Consider the following 18,547-nt stretch of genomic DNA (forward strand, 5'->3'; position numbering starts at 1 on the left):
GTGCTGCTCCGTGACTGCCACGGCTCACTCCTCATTCCCACAGTGATGTTCAGGAAGGTCTGCAGGTCCTGTTTACAATATCACACTGAAGCAATGCTCACAGGTCTCACAGCTCAGTTTGCTGCATTTTGTTCAAACTCACATCACAATTCCCTGCCTGCTCCCAGGGAAGTCGCTTCCTTGTTCTGAAACTGATGTTCTGAACTGTAAGGATGTATTATCCCCCATATTGTTTGTTGTCTTCACAGCCCCAACCCACTTACTCCATTTGTTCCTAAAACAGCCCAGCTCTCATAAACTATCATTTGGTGGCAAGTTCTTGCAGTCAGCCAGCAATAAAACCACCTCTGAGCCTCCTTCTGTAGCAGCACGATTCCTCTGGCATGCCTGGTGCCAGACAAGGGCATGCTGCTTGGCCCCAGCCCTAATCAACATCCTTCCATTCACAGGCAGAAAGGAAAGAGAACAGCACAAAGAACAGTGCATTTCTCAGCACAGTGCCTTAGAAAAGAACCCCCTCAAAAACACCACTTAGCAAACCTACACAAAGAAAACCCACTCCTCCTCAGCTCCTCCCAAACACAGCCAGCCCAGTCAGGAACCACTCCACGTGTCCCTTCTTTCTCTGGCCTCCATGAACCTCCAAAAACAGAGGAGCCCCCAGCTGCTATCAGTCCCCAGGATCCAGCAGAGAGAGGGATTTCTGCTCTTTTTGTGCATTGCCCATGGAGCACAAGGCCTTGCAGGCACCCACACACAGGCAAAGTCCGTTTATTGCCTGGCTCTTCCCTTATGAGTTATTTGTGCCACTTCTAACACCAGGAAAGCTCTTCTGAATCTCTGGCTAAGCTATCCACACAGGCTTTTCACTGACTCCCACTTATTCTTCCTCTAAATATTCAGGCTGGTAAATAAATGTTTTGCCTTCCAGAGCTAATGCATAATGTATAAATCAGCCCCAAACACAAAGAAACCTAAAAACAGTTCTCATAAAAAAGATTGAGATTTTTTCCATAAACAACAGCTGGCAAAGTATCTCACAAAAGGGAAAAAAAAAATCTTTGCAGATACATTTAATTGCTTCAGGATTTAATGCTTCTCCAGACTTGTTTGCTGCAGCCAAAGTTAGAAACAAAGCGTTTCAATCCAAAAACTGCAGCTCCATCTCCCACTTCAGGACACACTGCCTGAGGAGAGCTGGAACAGCACAGGTTTCTCCTCAGCTGTTCCAGCCTTCTGCAGGATCCTGGAGCTTGCTCCCAACCTCCTGAGGGGACAACTCTGGGCTGGGAAGAGGATGCATCACCTGTGGCACCATCATGCTGAAACATGAAGATGAGGGTCCCAAGTATTTTCACTCAAAAATTAAAAAGCAGGTGAAACTGTTCTGTTGAAATTTTGTGTGAACAAAACAGAAGAGCCATAAATGTTTAAAAGAAAGAGTAAAGGTAACAGAGGAAAGTATTAATTCTGACTTTCCTGTAAGTATTTTCACTCCCACAGGGGCAGTGCACAGCCACTCCAGAGTGTGTGTTTGCCAGTGTCAGCACTCTGAGGCCATCCCACCGTGCCTGCTGTTGAGCATGTCAAGAAATAAGGATGGATTTGCCCTGACAGCCACACCTGAGGCTCTGTACAGAACCTCCCCAGCAGTTTCTGTTTACCCCAAAAATCAGATGGCCTCATTTTCACAGCCCTGAGTGCCCCAGCCCTCGCTGTGTGCCACACAGCTTGTCAGATGGGCAACACCACCCCAAACCATTCCTGAGCTTCCCACAGCCCGTCCTGCCCAGCAGGGGAATCTCTGCACAGCACAGAACATGCCTCCTCTGCAATTTCCAGCACCTACAGAGCACAAACCTGGCGTGGCACACAGCCTGGCACCTCCCCAGCACCAAGCACCAGCCTCCAGGTTGTTTCAGTTCTCCACACTCTCATCACTCACAGCAGCATCCTTTGAGCAGTTCACTAAGTTGAATTTTACAGATAAACTACAAAGTATGTGTTTCTTCTACTGGTCTTGTGGGAGTAGAAAAATAAGGCAGTGTTACTGCTATATTTTCTGAAAAATCCCTTTGCTAGGTTTTTTCTCCTGAGAAGCCTCAGAAAAGAAATGTAAACAATAATTACCTGATTGCTTGGAATGTGGTCTGGAGGTTGCTTACCAACAGGTGCATCTTTGATTGGTTCCACGGGAATTGTTTTTAATTCATGACCAATCCCAGTCCAGATGTGTCAGGACTCTGGTCAGTCACAGGTTTTTTATTATCATTATTTTCTAGCCTTCTGATGTCTCCTCTTTCTTTAGTGTTGCTATCATTTTCTTGCAATATAATATATCATAATACAACAAATCAGCCTTCTGAAAACTTGGAGTCAATTCTCATCTCTCACCTTGTCCTGGAACCCACAACAACACCACAACAATTAATTACAAGGCAGTAAATTAAACCTGGTCTGCTTGCAAACCTCCTCCCTCTGAAATTGGGCAACAGGATCTGCTTGAGCCCCACCAGCCCTCTGCTCGCCCAAGCTCCAGCAGGATTGGCAGCACCCTGTTTGTGGGAGAAGGGGATGGCACCAGCCCTGTCCCCCAGAGTGACACCCAGAGAGGCTCTGTGGGCTGGGAGAAGGAGCCAAAGCAACAGGACTTCCTCGAGCTCCACTGGCTACAGCCAAGTCTGCACCTCCACTGGGAATGTGCCACGGATCTGCAAGATCAGAACAGGATGGGAAACTGACTGATAGCACACACCCTTAAAAGGCCATCCAATCCTGATTTATAGGCTCGAAGCAGCGGGGAATTTCCTCCATGGAACAATCTGCCAGGGGAAACATCAATCCTGTCTTCAGCTCTGCAGTTCCTGGCTGGGCAGAGCACTCCAAGTGCTCTACAGAGCAAACAAGACCCAGGCACTCACTCCAACACGGGTGCACACGTGCCTGTACACCAAGGTCTCCTCCAGCAGCCACCAAGCAGCACCAAGAGCCCCCAGGAAACCTGGCCAGGCAGGTGATGGGTAAGGATGTATCACAAAACTCAGCTCTATGGGCTGCTACATCCTCCTGGCTTCCTGTGTGCTCTCTTACTCATTGATTCTGTTCTGAGGGCAGGTTAAATACCCCTGTGAGTCTTTCCCAGGAGACAGATTCAATCCAAACCATTCAGCACAGAGGCAGTGGAGGTAGGGCAGATGATGTACTAGCTTCACTTGGAATTGATGGGGTGTTTTTTAAGAAAAAGTGAGCTTGGAAAGACATGTCCAGAGGAGGAACCCAAGTGCAAGAAGAACATAAAATTAATTCAAGCACAGAGGCTGCATGAACAGCTCAATTCCCCCACTGCCAGCTTCCCCACAAGCACAGGAGCCATGGTGGCTCAGTGGAACTTTCCATCTCCCGATCCAAGTATTTGTCAGCTCCTGCATCCTGATTAAATCTGTAATCCTGGTACCTGGGGATGGGGGAAGAGGGCGAGGTTCAGCACAACCCACAGTAGCCTGGCTCCATAGGGATGCAACAATCTTGCTCCAAGACAGGGTTTGTGGGATGGGATTCACCTGCACTCTCCTGTCCACTGCTCTCTGAGCTGCCCTGTCTGGTCCCTTGCTCACCCCTCAGCTTTGGGGGCTGCCAGGGGTGGGGGCACAACACAGTGAGACCAGAAGGACCTGGCAGCACAGCTGGACAGTCTCAGCACACGTGCCCTGCTCCCCTGGATGGCTCTGGGTCCCTCCACTGCCTGGCCTTGCAATCACACCTCTCTTACAGGTCCATCAGTCCAGCGATGCTGGCAGTCACCACCAAATCTCCAGTTGTTGCTATGGCTACAGGAAAGTCACTGCATCCCTGCATGAAGCATCCTGCCTCACTGAGGGTCCTTGCAGCAAGCAACTGCCCTGGAGGACATCCTTGAGATCCTGCTTGTTTCAAGAGTGGCTCTGATGTCCTCTCACAGAAAATCCATGCCCCCTCCTTCCCTTTTCCTCAGCACACTGGCCTCCTCTCAAGAGGCAGCACAAAGCTCAGCAACTCTTACTGCGGAGCACAAAGGCTGGCAGAGGGTACAGGAAACCCTCAAATTCCCAGGGAAAATGAAATGCAAGGAGCTGTTTCATACAGAGATACTAGCCAGCGACGTGGTAACCGGGAGATGCAAGAGTGCACCAGGGAAGTGTCACTCAGGCCACTGGGCCAATCCCAATGGCAAACACATCTCACACTTGGCTGGCACTTTTCCCAGTGAACATGGCACTGGGCGTACAGGGAGCCAGAAGGCAGTGTCAGACACACCCCTCCAGCCTGAGCAGCCACCTCTGCTGTGCCAGGGCCCTTCTCCAGGCATGCTGTGGCACACTGACACGGCCACACCTACCAGGAGCATAGGCAGGGATCCCATCAGGCACTCGGCTTGCAGGCAGGTTTTATGGAGCAACAGGCTTAGCTCCCGTGGGCAGCAGCCCCAAGAGACTCCAAAGCAGCCTCCTCCCAAGGGAGCCATCCCTGCAGAGTGACAAGGCACAGGGCACCCTGTGCCCCAGCCCACAGGACATGTAAACCCCACTCTGCTGAGCTGTGCCAGAGTTCTGACGATTAATAATTAATCGCCGCTTTGTTTTCTGGTGAAATTCTATAGCGGTAATTAGCTCTGTTTTAACATAAAATAATGATCACTTTCTCCTTTCCTCCTCTTCTGCTGCAAATTAAGAGATGGGAAGACAAGCACACCTCTGGCTCACGATTCCTCAGAGCCCTTTGGGGCTGCAGCTGCAGTAGTGGGGAATCACCAGGATGCTCCCCTAGGCGACACAGCTTGCAGTGCTTGGGTCACGGAGGACTCACACTCATGGGGGCAGGAGCTGATCATCCAGTCAGTTTCTTCTGAGACTTTTAATGAGTGTTAATTAGAAGTGGCCACTCAGGCTGTCAGCAGCTGCCCATCCATCACCAGGTGCCTGGGCTGACGCTGCTCCTGTGTTCGTGTTCACCAGGACTGGCCTTGGTTACACTCACTCTGCTCAGGACTGCTCACTTCCCTTTATCCCACCTCTATTTTTCTATGCACACACATACAAAACCAAGGAAAGGGTTTATTCCAAGGTATTTTCCCCTCCAGCAGAGAGGCACAACCATGACTGTGCAAACAACCTTGAGAGTTTCTGGCAGATCCTCATCCAAGCTCGTGCCCATGGGAGGCACTGCCAAGACCAGTGGTGAGGACAGAAAGCTGTGGCACTGCCTGGACACTACTTTTGGCCACTGGTCAAGGCACTCAATGAGCTGGGGGGCAGCAGTTCCCCCGAGAGAGAAGCTGCCAGACAGCTCAGGAAGCACTGGGGTAGCTGCTGCCCCACCATCACTACCTTTCTCTCCAAAGCACCAGCATAAGCCTTTTAAAAGATATTGGACCCTATCCCGAAATTTTAGAGTATCTGACCATATCCTAAAACCCTGACATGCAGCATGGAAACAAAACCAAACCTGAAAACCACCCAGTATCTCTGGAGGAGCATGCACAGAGTGCTCTCCATGCTGGTGACCATGGGGAGTGTGCCTGGTTTGAACACTCCAAGCAGCTGGCATCCTGCTCTGTTACTCCCCCCATCTGCCTGGAGCGTGCCCTGCTGGCATGGACAGTTCTGGATTGGAGGGGTGATGCCTCTTTCTGTGTGGTTTCATCACAGCCAGCACAGAAGACTTTGATCCCAACAGGAGAGCCCCTGAAGAGCCTGGGATGCAGCAGGAGCTCTCTACCCCTCTGCCAGCACTAGGTATCTTGGGATCTTTGGGAAAGAAAAACCACTCACCTCTCCATTTTCTAACAGGAGCAGCAAGAAAATGACAAAGGACCTGCACATTTGGGCAGCCAGCATCAAATCTGGGAATTCTTTGTAATGCAGTCCACAAAAAGGACATTTTATTTAAATACTTTTATTTTACCCACCGCTGCACATTAAATCACACTGCTTCAGCATTAATACATGAAGCCATTATTCTGTGCATGCATAAGTGAATTTACGCACGTGTCTGTATTTAAAAACTACACAATTAAGCACTGCTTAAAATGCAGATTGCAGATGATAAAAACTCCACCCTGACTGTCTTAAAATCTGACTTGGGATGTCTTATTTAATTCTTGGTCATTTAAATCCAGTGTAAATGCAATGAAGTCAATGAAGCCAGTAATAATTTGCACTCATGGAAAATCTGGACCTTTGATTTTTAACTACTAACAAGAACCAAAAAACAAGCAACAAAAATCCAGTTTGCGACATGGGGCCAGATGTTATTTTTCTTCCTTTGCAGTAACAGCTCAAAAACACCAAATTTAAAACAGAACTCTAAGAAAGGCTTGTCCTGGATCTTAGAGCTACATCAGCTTTCAGCCCTGAAACTTGAGTTAATGCTTGAAGCCCCTGCTTACACATTCATGTTTGATGTGTGAAATACTACAGACACACCAACATTTAAAGCATGTGCTGATAACTACTTGCTCTGATTTCCCTTCATTATCAAGCTTACTCCCTCTACCCTTCTAGCATCATAGAGAAACTTTCAAATAGCTTAGGAAAGACACTGTCCTTCACGTGATCTGCTCAGGAACCTCATACCTGTCCCAAGGAGAACAACTCACACATTTTACATGGCCTGGGGTCTACAGGCACTGAGGCAAATTCCTTCATCCCCAAATTTCTTGGTACTGCAAGTCTAGAATTTTTAACAACCAAAAATTGACAGCAGCACAGATTTTCCTGGGGAGAATTAGGACATTTTACAAGAATGCAGCAATACATTTTTAAATGCTAAGTGGACAATTTGCGTTTATCGCACCAGGCGAATAATTCAGGTGTGACTAAAAAAACCCAAACCATTCTGGTATCTGGCCAGTCTAGAACATCTACATCGGGTACACAATCACTGCAATGCTATTGCAGCTGCAAGCAGCCATCTGCACCTCAGCAATGTCCTGAGGCAGCCAGAGCCACCAAACAAGGGGACCACACCAACTCCTCCCAGTTGCCAGCCCCAAACCCTCCACTGGCGCTGCTTTCCATGCTCAGCATGTGAAAATCCAAGTGCATTTTCTTCCCAGAAAAAGGAGCAAGTCTGACTTGACAATTTTTTTTTTCTTTTTTTTTCACTGCCTCCTTAGAAATTCAGGTCACAGGCTTCATGGAAGACTTCTCAGATTACCAGAGTGATGCACAGCAGCAGCCTGGCATCCTCAAGTGTCAGAGAAGTAAAACCCAATTCAGGGAGGCACAATGTGATATTTATTCACCTCTGAAGTCGTGCTTTGTTGCTTAACACCTTTTAAATGCAAAGGCATTTTAAGATTTGGAAGCAAGGGTCCCCTTTCAGTATTTCAAGCCTCTCTGCTGCCTTTTCCACAGCACACAATAACCAAAGGAGTAACCCAAGCTTGCTAAAAGGTCAAGGAAGCAAGCCTCATTCCTCTTGACACAAAGAGCAAAGAAAAAAGTAACGGAGGAAGAAAAGCCAAAATAAATCCAAAAACCAAGAAAATTTCTGGGTGCTTTAAAGTTATTCCAGAGGGGAAAACACAATCATAAAAAAGGACACAGGGCTTCCCCACTCCACCACTGGAGAGCTACCATGCAGATGGGGCTGCACTTCTGACACACTCTCAAATCTCCTCCTGTGCCTTTGGCAGTAAGTGTTAGGTTCTGCTCCTTTTTACCTACAAGGATTATTCCTTTCTTCCTCCCAACCTTGCCATCATTTCTCAAGACTATGAACATGATTCTTGGGCAGCAAGAGGCAATTAACCCTTGGTGCTCCTCACTCCCCATGCAGCGTGCCACACTGATCTTCCCCCAGAGCACTGCGAGCCCTCCCTGCACAGCCACGCCGTGACAACGCAGCATTTCCACCAGGAACAACAATTAAAAGAGGAATTAAAACAGTTGTACAATTAAAACAGGCTCATCACAAGCATCACCAATGGAGCAAACAAGTCCCAGCCTGAGAGATCTGCCCACACTACAGGTGCACATCCCGGCTGCACTGAAGGGTGAGCCAGGGTTCTTTTCCCTCAGAACAAGCAGTTTAATTACTGTGCTGCTGTCAATTTTTTATTGTTAAAAACTTTAGACTTGCAGTACCAAGAAATTTGGGAATGGAGGAATTTGCCTCAGTGCCTGTTGACCCCAGGCCATGTAAAATGTGTGAGTTGTTTTTGTTGGGACAGGGTATGAGGTTCCTAAGCTATTTGAAAGTTTCTCTATGATGCTAGAAGGGTAGAGGGAGTAAGCTTGATAATGAAGGGAAATCAGAGCAAGTAGTTATCAGCACATGCTTTAAATGTTGGTGTGCCTATAGTATTTCACAGATCAAACGTGAATGTGTAAGCAGGAGCTTCAAGTTTCAGGGCTGAAAGCTGTTTGATACACGTGTAGTCATGGATTCTGGAAAAACTGACAGCAGCTTTTTGGGGAAGACACTCTAGAGCTCACCAGCTCTCCTCAGTCTGCACACTGCAGGGACAAAGGTGGCTTGGGAATCTGGAGTTTGCTTTCTCCTCCTTTTGCTTCACTGATGCAAGAGAACATACCAAGGATGAACGGGGTAATAGCACCACCACCTCTTGATTTTAATCTCACAAGCTTTGTGTTACATACTTCCCTGAAGCTCTGGCTCTCTGAGTTGCACAATAATTGTCATCTTAGATAACATGAGTTCTAACATCATTATAGTGCAAGGATTTCATATCACCAGAGCTTCACACCTCCTCGAAGTTTCTGGCAATGCAGCAGCTCTATGCACTGACTCTCCCTGATCCTTGCAGCACTCATCTGACTCCTCTGTCTCCAGATTTCTCCTGTTTCTAAATGTTAGTTCAGTTCCACAGCTTTTCCCAGTTTACAAAGCACCCATCTCCAAGGTCTTTTACACTCATATTCAACAAACACCAATAGCTGTAATTGATATATTTTGCCAATAGTTTAGTATTCAAATCCTATTTCCCCGAATCCACGGGGTTATATAGTTTAGTCCCAAATCACATCATGGTCACCATTTGTTATCTTAGCTAGCATGAGTTCTAACATCATTATAGCACAAGGATTTCGTATCACCAGAGTTTCATACCTCCTCAAAGTTTCTGGCACTGCAGCTCCTCCATGCACTGACTGCTCCTGGTCCTTGCAGCAGCCATCTGACTCGTCTTTCTCCAGTTTCCCACAATCCACTCTTTTATACCACTTGTTCTTATTGGCTACAGGTGTGGCTTGTTAAGACCAGGCCAGCTTCTAGTCTTTAGTAATTGGTCCAGCTGCAGCTCATTGGGGGTAAGATTATCTTCTATACCACCTTCATTCTCCCATACTGTATCCCCCTACACATAACCACACAGGAACACTGGCAAAATTTTATCAAGAAGACCACCACTGGCCTCCTGTGTATGCCCAGAGGGCCCTGTTTTACAGGGAACTACATGGTTTTGGTGATCAATTCAGAATTTTCAAGTATCCAGCCAAAAGCAGCTGTTCTGAGCTTCCCCTTTGGCGCACTGTCCAGGTACAGCCTTGCTGTGGAACACACCAGGTCCTGCCTCAGAGCAATGGTGCTCAGCTGCCTGCTCCCCTGCACAGCAGCACAACTCAGCCACACTTGGCTGGCTGAAAAGTCCTGGAGAAAATCCTTTTGAGCCCCTCTCATTGCTCAGAGTCCCTACAACCCAGCAGTCCCACAAAGAGCCCAGCCCAGAAGGCAAAGCCCAAGCTCCGAGCAAGTGCAGAGCGCGGCGCAGAAAAGGAAAACACCCACCGTGGTTTCTAACAAAGGAAGCTCTGCAAGGAGAGCTCCAAAGCCCTCAGCTGCCTTGCCATTCCCCTCAGCCAGAGGGGCAGCTTTGGGACACAGCCAAATCCCGTGTCTGGACACAACCTGGGCACCAGGACCCAGCTGCAAACCTCAGCCCCTGGTCCCACCATAAGAACATCTTCCTGACTGCAGCTAGGGAGAACCCAGCTCCCTGCCAGCACAAGAACCCAGAAGAAATAAGCACGTTTTTGTTTTTATTTCTGAGGTTTTAACCCCAACATTCTGGTTTTCTGACGCTTTAGGTCTGAGGTTGACAAACAGAAGCAAAGTGTGGAAGCAGAAGCTCAAGCAAATTTCTGTCAAATTCACCAGACTTATAGCTCAGTGAGAGAAGAACATCTTTTTTGCTATTCCTCAAGGATATTTTGTTACTAAACTTACAGCAATTTATTTTTCTAATGCTCCCCCAAGTGAAAGCAAGGTTTGGCAACTTGTAAGGCAGGAACAAATTTTTACTTTTCATTTTGCTAGGATAAAATTAATTTTGCTTGAGGGAAGGCAACTTTCAATTGGATTGAGGCTCAAGGAGGAACAGGAGAAAAAGGAAAACAAAACACAAAATCACTCATGTGAAGAGTGAATAGGATGCTGTATTTTCTTGGGAAGAAGGCCTTTCTAAACTCTGCAGTTCTCTGGACTTCATTCTGAGCATGACAGCCCGGCAGAACTCACACCACACCACATAAAGCCCACCACGTGCATAAACAAAAGAGAGGAAAGAGATCAGAATGCTCAGCTCCACCCGAGGGGGTCTGGGTGCGTGGTTCAGTGCCAAAGGAGCTCTGAAGACACAGCCACAAGTAAGTAGCCAGCAAGGGTTACCTGCTCCACAGCCAAGCACTACAAATTACACTACCATCAGCTGTGACTCACTGGAGAAATATTGATAAAGGAGAAAGTTGCTTTTGAAATAAGATGAGGAAATGTAAAAAAAAAAAAAATAATTGCACAAAAACTTCTTTGGCTGTTTAATTTAAGCACTTTTATGCCTGAGGGTCTAAATGAAGATCTAAATGAAGGGAGATCTTTTTGTTCCTGCAGCAATCAAGTATTTCCTGCCATTACTGATAATGACTTTAAAACAGCACACTTTAGCAGGGCTGTTACTTTATTTTCAGCCTTTCTGAGGCAGGAGTGGAAGTGCTAAGGAGGGGGAGGAAAGAAGGTGATGACAGCTCATCAGAGGAAGCATATGTCAGTCTGGTGAGGAGCTGGCACCAGGACCTGGCCACCCCCTCCCACCTGAACCTCCAGACATGTGACATCCCACCCTGACACAGCCCCAGAGCCTGTCACCTTCTGGCAGCTAATAAACCCCGTCTGAAAGAAGAGCAAGCTTTGGAGCTCCTCCAGGGCAATTTGAGTTCTGAATCTGGCAGCACAGGGACCTGACCCAACATTAAACCAGCTTAATCCCTTTTCTTGGCTTCCAGTGGGTGAATCACATTTCTGAACAGGGCTGGGTGAGTGAATGATACTTTGCTTGAATTGACACAAGTGATTCTCACTCCTTCCTCGTCATCTTTTGCATGAGCTGAAACTGTCAAACATGGCCCAGAATCACAAGTGTTTCATTTAAACAGTATCACTACTTCAGTGAATAGACTGCCCAATTTTTTTTTTTGTCCATCTCCAGTTCCACACACCTTCAAGTGGATACCACAAGGACAAGGGGATGGGTAGGAGAGGCCAGAAGAGCATCTGCTGTCTGACAGCAGACAATGCCACGAGGAGCCACCAAGATCCAAGAGGGAGGGGACAAGCAGCTCTGACTGCAGGGCTGGACACTCAGAGGGCAGGCAGCAAGAGACAAGAGGCTCCTTAGAAAGGACAGCAGGCTGCTCTGTGCTTCTGCTTCCACTCAACACAACCACAATCAGCCACAGCACCAGGCCAGAGCCCATGGTGGGTCAAAATAACTAAACCAAACAAAAAAAAAAATCCTTAAAATGGTCTTGGGCTGGAATCAGTCCATTTCACTACTTTAATATTTCTACAGTTTTTGTTGCAAGGGCAAAGGGAGCAAAACCCCCACTACCTGGAGCAGTTCTGATGATGAAATGATACTAGATAGGCCATTGGATAAACCATTAGGAAATGAAAGCAGCAGTTGGCAAATGTCATGGCAGGCATTCAAATGAGCCTGCAATCACCTGAGCAGCTAAAGAACACAGATCCTCCCTTTAGCACATCAAGGTGTGTTCATTGCCAACACAGCACAGAAGCCAAGCAGTTCAAAAAACCACAGCACATTTTAACAGGAGGCATTCCCCTTCCCTCCACTAGCAGGTGAGGTAAAACTGCTTTCTTAACCCACTTCTGCTGAGCTGCAAGGTGTTTATACGGGTTCACTTGGGAAGTAAGCTGGAAAAAAATCCCTTTTCAGGCAGCCTTTCCCTCCTGGCACCTGCTCGAGGGAAGGAGAAGCACCTGCAGGCCAGCACATGTGATGCTGGAGGCAGGTTTGAGCTCTGCAGATTCCCAGGTCACAAGGGCCCCCAGGCTTTGGTTACACAGCACTCATGGATGATGTCCAGCAGCACCACAAACTGCCCCAGTTTCCCTGAGCAGCCCTTGGAGAAGGCAAAGGCAGCTGTGCTCGGTGAAACCCCAAGTGCTGTGCCAAGGGAAGGACTGTGCTGCCCTGGGATGGAGCTTTCCAGCAGCTCTGCCTGACAAGCACAGTTCCTGCTGCCAGGGCTGTGCCAGGATTTGATCCACCCTGCTGCTGGCCACACTTTCAGACATGAAAGCACGGCTGACACCACTTTGCTCTCTGGTGCTGCAGCATCACAGGCAGCACCACTGTCACTCCCATGCCCTCCTGCCAGCTCTTTTACTCACTGGTTTGCTGAGCAGCACAACTGATGCATCCCTGCAGGTCATCCTCAGCCCTCTGAGCTCAACAGGTAACCTTCACAGACAGAATTTTGGGAGTGTCCCACCAACACTGCTTAACACTACTTAATGTTATTTGCATTTGCACTACAAAACCCAAACAAAATCGACAAAACCACAGGCAGGACCTTAACTCTGTTACTTTCACTTCCTTTCTGCGGTACTTTGCATCAGTTTCTACTAGGGGATGTCACATCATGACAATTTCAAGAGGAAACAGTAATTTCACATCTCTAGGTATTTCTGCTTTCTCCCTCCTGAGAAAACACAGGGTACTCAGGAGTTATTGCTCTACTTTCTGAGAAAAAAGGAAGGGGGGAAACCCACACACCACAAATAAAATCTCCCATGCTTCCTACAGACCACTCTGTTTGGTGAGGGCAGCAGGAACAGCTGCAGTGCTGAGACAGGAGGTACTGAGCACAGTGGGGGAAAATATTACTGCCAGTGCTGCTGTGAGGCTGCAACACTGGGTCTGCACAGCGCCAGAGTTATGCAAACGAGCAAAAATTGAGTAAGAAGAATTTTTGTACAAGTTTTTGCTGTCTAAAAAAGGCCATAATCATCCATCTGTCCAGAAATGTTATTAAGGATTATGGCAGAGGAAAAATTATAGGCAGAGAAGTGCAGCCAGAACTGGATTTGTTAGAATTTCTCCTGGGGCACGTAACCTACATTAGTCCTGAAGAACAGAGAAAAACCCTTCCCCTCCTCTCCCCAAAACTTGACGAAATGCATTTATGGACTTAAAAATAAGCAGGTCCTGGCAGTACAGATGTGAGGAAGCCATCAGCAGGACAGAGGAGCTGGAGGCAGCTTTCATTCCTACCTGGTTCAGTGCAGTTTCTGATGTAGAGCTGCCCCCCATCCTCCGGAACGTCGCTCGCATTCTGCTCACGCGCCTGCAGGAGCTGTCGCCCGCTCCACTTGTCACCATCTCCCACAGAATAGCTCAGGGCATCATAACCTGAAGGAAAAGAGAAGTGGATACATGAGGAAAGGCAACTCCTGCTCATCTTGAAGCAGCCAAAACATTTGCATTTTAAAAGTCCCACGGCCCCTTGGGTTTGAAAGGGGGCGGTGATCCTAAGGCCACTGGAACGGGACACTGCCAGCAGCTCCCCATCCACGGGAGCCATGTGCATTCCTCCACAGCTCCTGAAGTTCATCCTAGGAGAGCATCTCTGTTTTGCCACCCAGCATCATCTGACTGAAGCCACAGCACGCCTCTGACTCGTTTCCACACCTCCAGTAACAAGAAATATCCATGAACACGAGGGCCAGTACTTGTCTCACTACCTTTGACTCAACCCTTGCTCTGCTTCCCCTTCAGCTTTTCCTTGGTGCTGCTAAGTGAAGCTCTGTTTCAGCAATGTCAACACAGACAGCTGGCTGATTTCTACAATATTCCTGGCACAAGGCTGGTCAGCCCTGGACATGCCATGTCTGCCTAATCAGCTGGACAAACGTGCCCATGCATCAGTTCTATGCTGGTTCAGATTCAAGGGAGGAAGAAAAAACTCTGGGTTTTTTTTAAAGCCAGAAGATACCCACACACCAAATCAGCCCTCTTGCAAGGGAGACCTTGCAGGCCTCCAGTAACAAACAGCATCTGAGATGGATTTCCTCCCACCCATTCGTCCCCTTCCCAACAAGCAGAACATGGGCTCTCTCACAAGGACTTCTGAATTATTCCCAGTTCTGTCCACTCCTTTGGAAACAGATCACAGGCAAAAAAGGAGTGGGATAGAGATTCAAATCTTGGGCCAATGCCTCAGAGGGTGATGAAGGACAAAGGAAAAGGTTTTCTGTAGGTCCCAGCCCTAGTGTTTGGCTCCCTGGCACATCCAGTCGCAAGGGCTGCCCAACCTGAGACTTGTCTGCCCTGCCCAGATCATGCTCTGCTCAGGCCACTCCATGCCACTCTAGGAGGGAATGCTTGGGAAAGGGCTGCCTGGGAATCTGAATCCCAGGCCACCAGCAGTAACTGGGACCAATGTTCTCAGGATCCACAGGAGTCATCTGGGTGCATGCTTGGGGGAAGAGCCACAGCTGCATGGGCAGCCAGAAGCACCCCTGTTTTCTAAGAAAAAAAAAAACCAACCTATTTACCTTGGTAAACCAAATGCCATCATTTGAAGCTTCAAGCACTTGGTCCTTTCAATGTTTTACAAATGTTAGGGGAAGGAATTTGCTGTCAGTTTGGTCTGTGAGCACCAGTAAGATTAAGCTGATGGAAGCGGGCTGCATTTGCCAAGAAGGAGCACGAGCTGTAATGCAGCATCAGGGATCTCCCCTAACAACAAACACTCTGCTAGCCTGAGCAAAGCAGTTTCAGTTCCACATACAAGCTGCTTTCAAAGCAGAGGAACTCTCTTCCAAGCCAGCAAGGCTTCTCTGTGTCACTGCATGGAGCAATGGCACGAGGGAGGGAGGACACAGGGACTGCCACGGCCCCTGACCTCCGGCAGAACCTCTGCCTCTCTCGGATGGCAAACTCTTCCAAGCAAGGGGTAAAGAAGAAGAATGTCATTTAAGGTGACTTTGGAAGGGGAAAAGCTTAATTTGGCAATAGGAGTGTTTATTAAGGCTACATCCAGCACTGACAAAAATCAGAGTAAATAGTGGTGGACCTGGTCCACAGCCCAGCTCTGTGCCGTGATTGACACCAGGAAAAGCTCTCCTCTGGCACCTCCAGGTCTGAGCAGGGCCAGCTGTCCCACAGCAGAATTTGCAGCCCACCACCCCCAAAATCCTGCATAGGGCATCTCCATTCTAAAACACATTTCACTCAACAGAGCAGTAGAAAACAGAAGTTAGGGATGAACCTTTTTCAAAGCTTTGGCCTTCCAAGGATTTCCCTGTGAAAACAGAGACACGTGGGGATTTTAACCTTGCTAACAAGGACACTCAGTGACACACAAGAGGGTCCCTGTGGTTTCCCCATGTGCTGGCACCAGTCTCCTTGTGCTGTGGTGGAGGCTGCTCAAGGCCTGCCCTCCTTTAGGTGCTGGCACAAGGCACAAGCACCAGGGGCATCACCTCAGCCACAGAATTCCATAGCAGGGATGCCAGGCCAGCACCACCATGGCCAAACACTTCTTCCCAAGGAAAAGCAGAAAAACTTATAAAAAAGACAACTAACAGTTTTCATTCTGAACTGTAGCTATCCAGGATTGGATGATTTTTAATGGGAACCACAACAAAGAGATTTCTTCATTTTCTCAGCAGAGGTAAAGACTGCTAAACATATCCTGCCTCAGCTACAGTGCCATTTTGGGCAAGCGAGAGGGAATGCTTTTCTTATTAATGTTCTAGCTGCTGGCTTTACACTAAAGTAACACTGTGACACCCTCTAAAGCTCTGGTACAATGAAGAGTTTTTCCAAAAGTTCTGTACCATAGGGTACTTCAAAGAGAGAGAATTACTTTTCCAAGCACTGAACGTCGCAACAAGGTATTTTCCAGTTTTACATTACACACTCAGAACCCAGGTTCTGGAGAGCTCTACTCACACCTCCTCCCGGAGATAATCCCATGGACAATAAGCACATGAGTCATTTTTCCCTGTCTTTGTGCCTGCTCTGCATTTCATAACAGAACTAAGACAATGCAGACGGTGCATTTCGAGCAGCCTCTTTCCATAAGACAGAGAGAGCACAAGTGTGTGCTTGCTGGGAATTCCTGTCCCTGCCAGGCTGCTGGGCACAGCCTCTCCAGCAACACTGCTCACCTGTTCCACTTATGAGCGTGGAAGTGAGGTGGAGTGGAAAAAAAGAACTGATCAGACAGCTCAGAACTCCTGGAAAGGCTCTGTGTGTGACCCAGATCTCCACGTGGGAACTCAGGAGCTCCTTACGCTATTCCAGATGGCTCTGGCTGGAGTTTACAACTTTCAGTGCTGCAGAAACACGGCCAAACTCATCCTGGCTGCACTTCCCAGCACGAAGAACACCACCTTACAATGCTGAACAACATCCCCACGTTCCCCAGCTGCACTCTGATCTCACAGGCACATTTATTTTCAGCAGCAAGCAAGGCACAGGAACCCCAACGAGATGGAGCAGCAGACACCCAGTTCCTACAGGGTACAAAGCAGGCTGGTGTGGAGATGGGGGTCCCATGACAGGGAGCTCCAAGCAGCCAAAGGAGACAAGAGCACCCAAACCCAGAGCTGGAAGAGGAGAAAAAACTCATCCACTGCAGTGGAGGGTTCAGCTCAAAAATGCTGAGGTGAAGAAAGGCAACAAAGATGGAAAGGGCTCCTGAGCAGCCAGCTGTAGCATGGAAGAGCTGGTGGGCAGGGGGCTGGAGCAGGGAAGACCTGACAGGCAGGGCCTTTCTCTGGCACAAAGCACTGCTGCACAGGAGAGCTGGCAGGTATCCACAGCTCCCACTGACAATAAACTACTTTCTATGCAAACTGCTGGCCAGAGCCAAAAACAGCACAGCTTTTCCGAAATATGCTTGCCCTTCCTCCTCTCTCGTCTGTCCCTTTTATCTATTGTTTTCATGGTGGCAGCTTTGGGTTTTGGAGGGTTGGTTTCACAACCAGCTGAATTATCTCTGTCTCCCTGAAACGTTCCTGCAGTTAATACAACGGGGAAATATTTCGGAGGAAGGAAAAAAGCTGGAACAAGCACGAGCTTCTGCATAAGCCAGCGCAGAGGTGGAGAGCAGTGGTGTGGTGGCCTCAGGACAGAACAGATGAACCCTGGTGGAAGATCAGCACACACACAGCTGAAGGAGCTGCAGCCCTGCTCCTCAGCTGCCCTCCCAGAGCCGTGTCCCTGTGGCCCCAGACCCTCGGGGACATGTCCAGTCAGCCCCTGCACCATCAGACCTCCTGCAGCCAGCCAGCACAGGATCTGAGCTTGTGATTGCATAAACACATCAGAAATGGATTAGCCCTTTGCCCAGGCTGATTTGGGAGATGCTTTTCTTCCAAAACCATCAGAAGCAAGGACCATAAATATAGCATCCTCAGGGGAGAAAATCCCAAACAACAGAAGCCCCAGAAATCCTACACCTGGCTTTGACAAGCAGCCCGCTCCTTACACCTGATTTCAAAGCTGTATTTCCATGGGTTTCAAATCTGTATTTCCATGGCTCCTGACCTACATGGAAAGGTGCAGAAGGGCAGGGAGAGCACACTGCTGATAATACCTGTACCACACAGGTGAGGCACAGAGCTAAGCTGCAGGGAGCACCCAAGCAGGGCACCCTCTCACATATTTCTTGTGTGACCACCAGTAGAAAAAAAACCCCACAGCCCCCACAAAATCTCCAGCTCTCACACAGCTCCAGGGAGGCTCCCCAGCTCCCTCCCGAGGAGCACAGAGCCCCCTGAGGGTCCCACAAAGCTCCTGCCCCTCCCAGCCCAGCGCTGCTCTCAACAAAGCCCAGCTGGAGTCGGGAGGGCAGAGCACACTCCGAAGGTCCAACAACAGCTCCACAGTTCTCATGGCAACAGCAAAATGTGACTTTTGGTTTATTTTAACTCTGAAAAGCTGCCCAACCTCTGGAAGTGAAATTTCCACACGCATGCTGCTGGGGCCTGCCTCTGCTCCACCCTGAGAGCAAAGAAACTTCAAGGACAGACAGAGCTCAGCAGAAATGCACCCAGGGCTCATCAAGCTCCAGGTGAAGTGCCTGCACCACCTCACACAGAGCAGACCAGGGGATGGAAAAGTATCCCTGCAAGAGATGAACAGACTCCCCAAGAACTCCTTGGTTCCTGCATCCCAAAGATTGCTGGATTAGGCTTAGTTAAGTGAAGATAAAATTCTGTCTTGTGTTCCCTT

The 18,547-nt window shown here is 48.4% G+C and overlaps 1 protein-coding gene across 1 annotated transcript in view; it reads right to left on the reverse strand.

The window, feature by feature from the left end:
• Positions 1 to 18,547, reverse strand: part of SLC24A3 (solute carrier family 24 member 3) — a gene marked incomplete at both ends in the record, with an annotated part of 99,422 nt that overhangs the window by 68,305 nt on the left and 12,570 nt on the right. The window contains one exon of the mRNA XM_084202951.1: positions 13,574 to 13,711. Within this exon, the coding sequence (XP_084059077.1) occupies positions 13,574 to 13,711 (138 nt within the window). The remainder of the gene's footprint in view (positions 1 to 13,573; positions 13,712 to 18,547) is intronic.

Source organism: Fringilla coelebs, assembly GCF_963513975.1.
Source record: "Fringilla coelebs genome assembly, chromosome: 3".
Taxonomy (NCBI): Eukaryota; Metazoa; Chordata; class Aves; order Passeriformes; family Fringillidae; genus Fringilla; species Fringilla coelebs.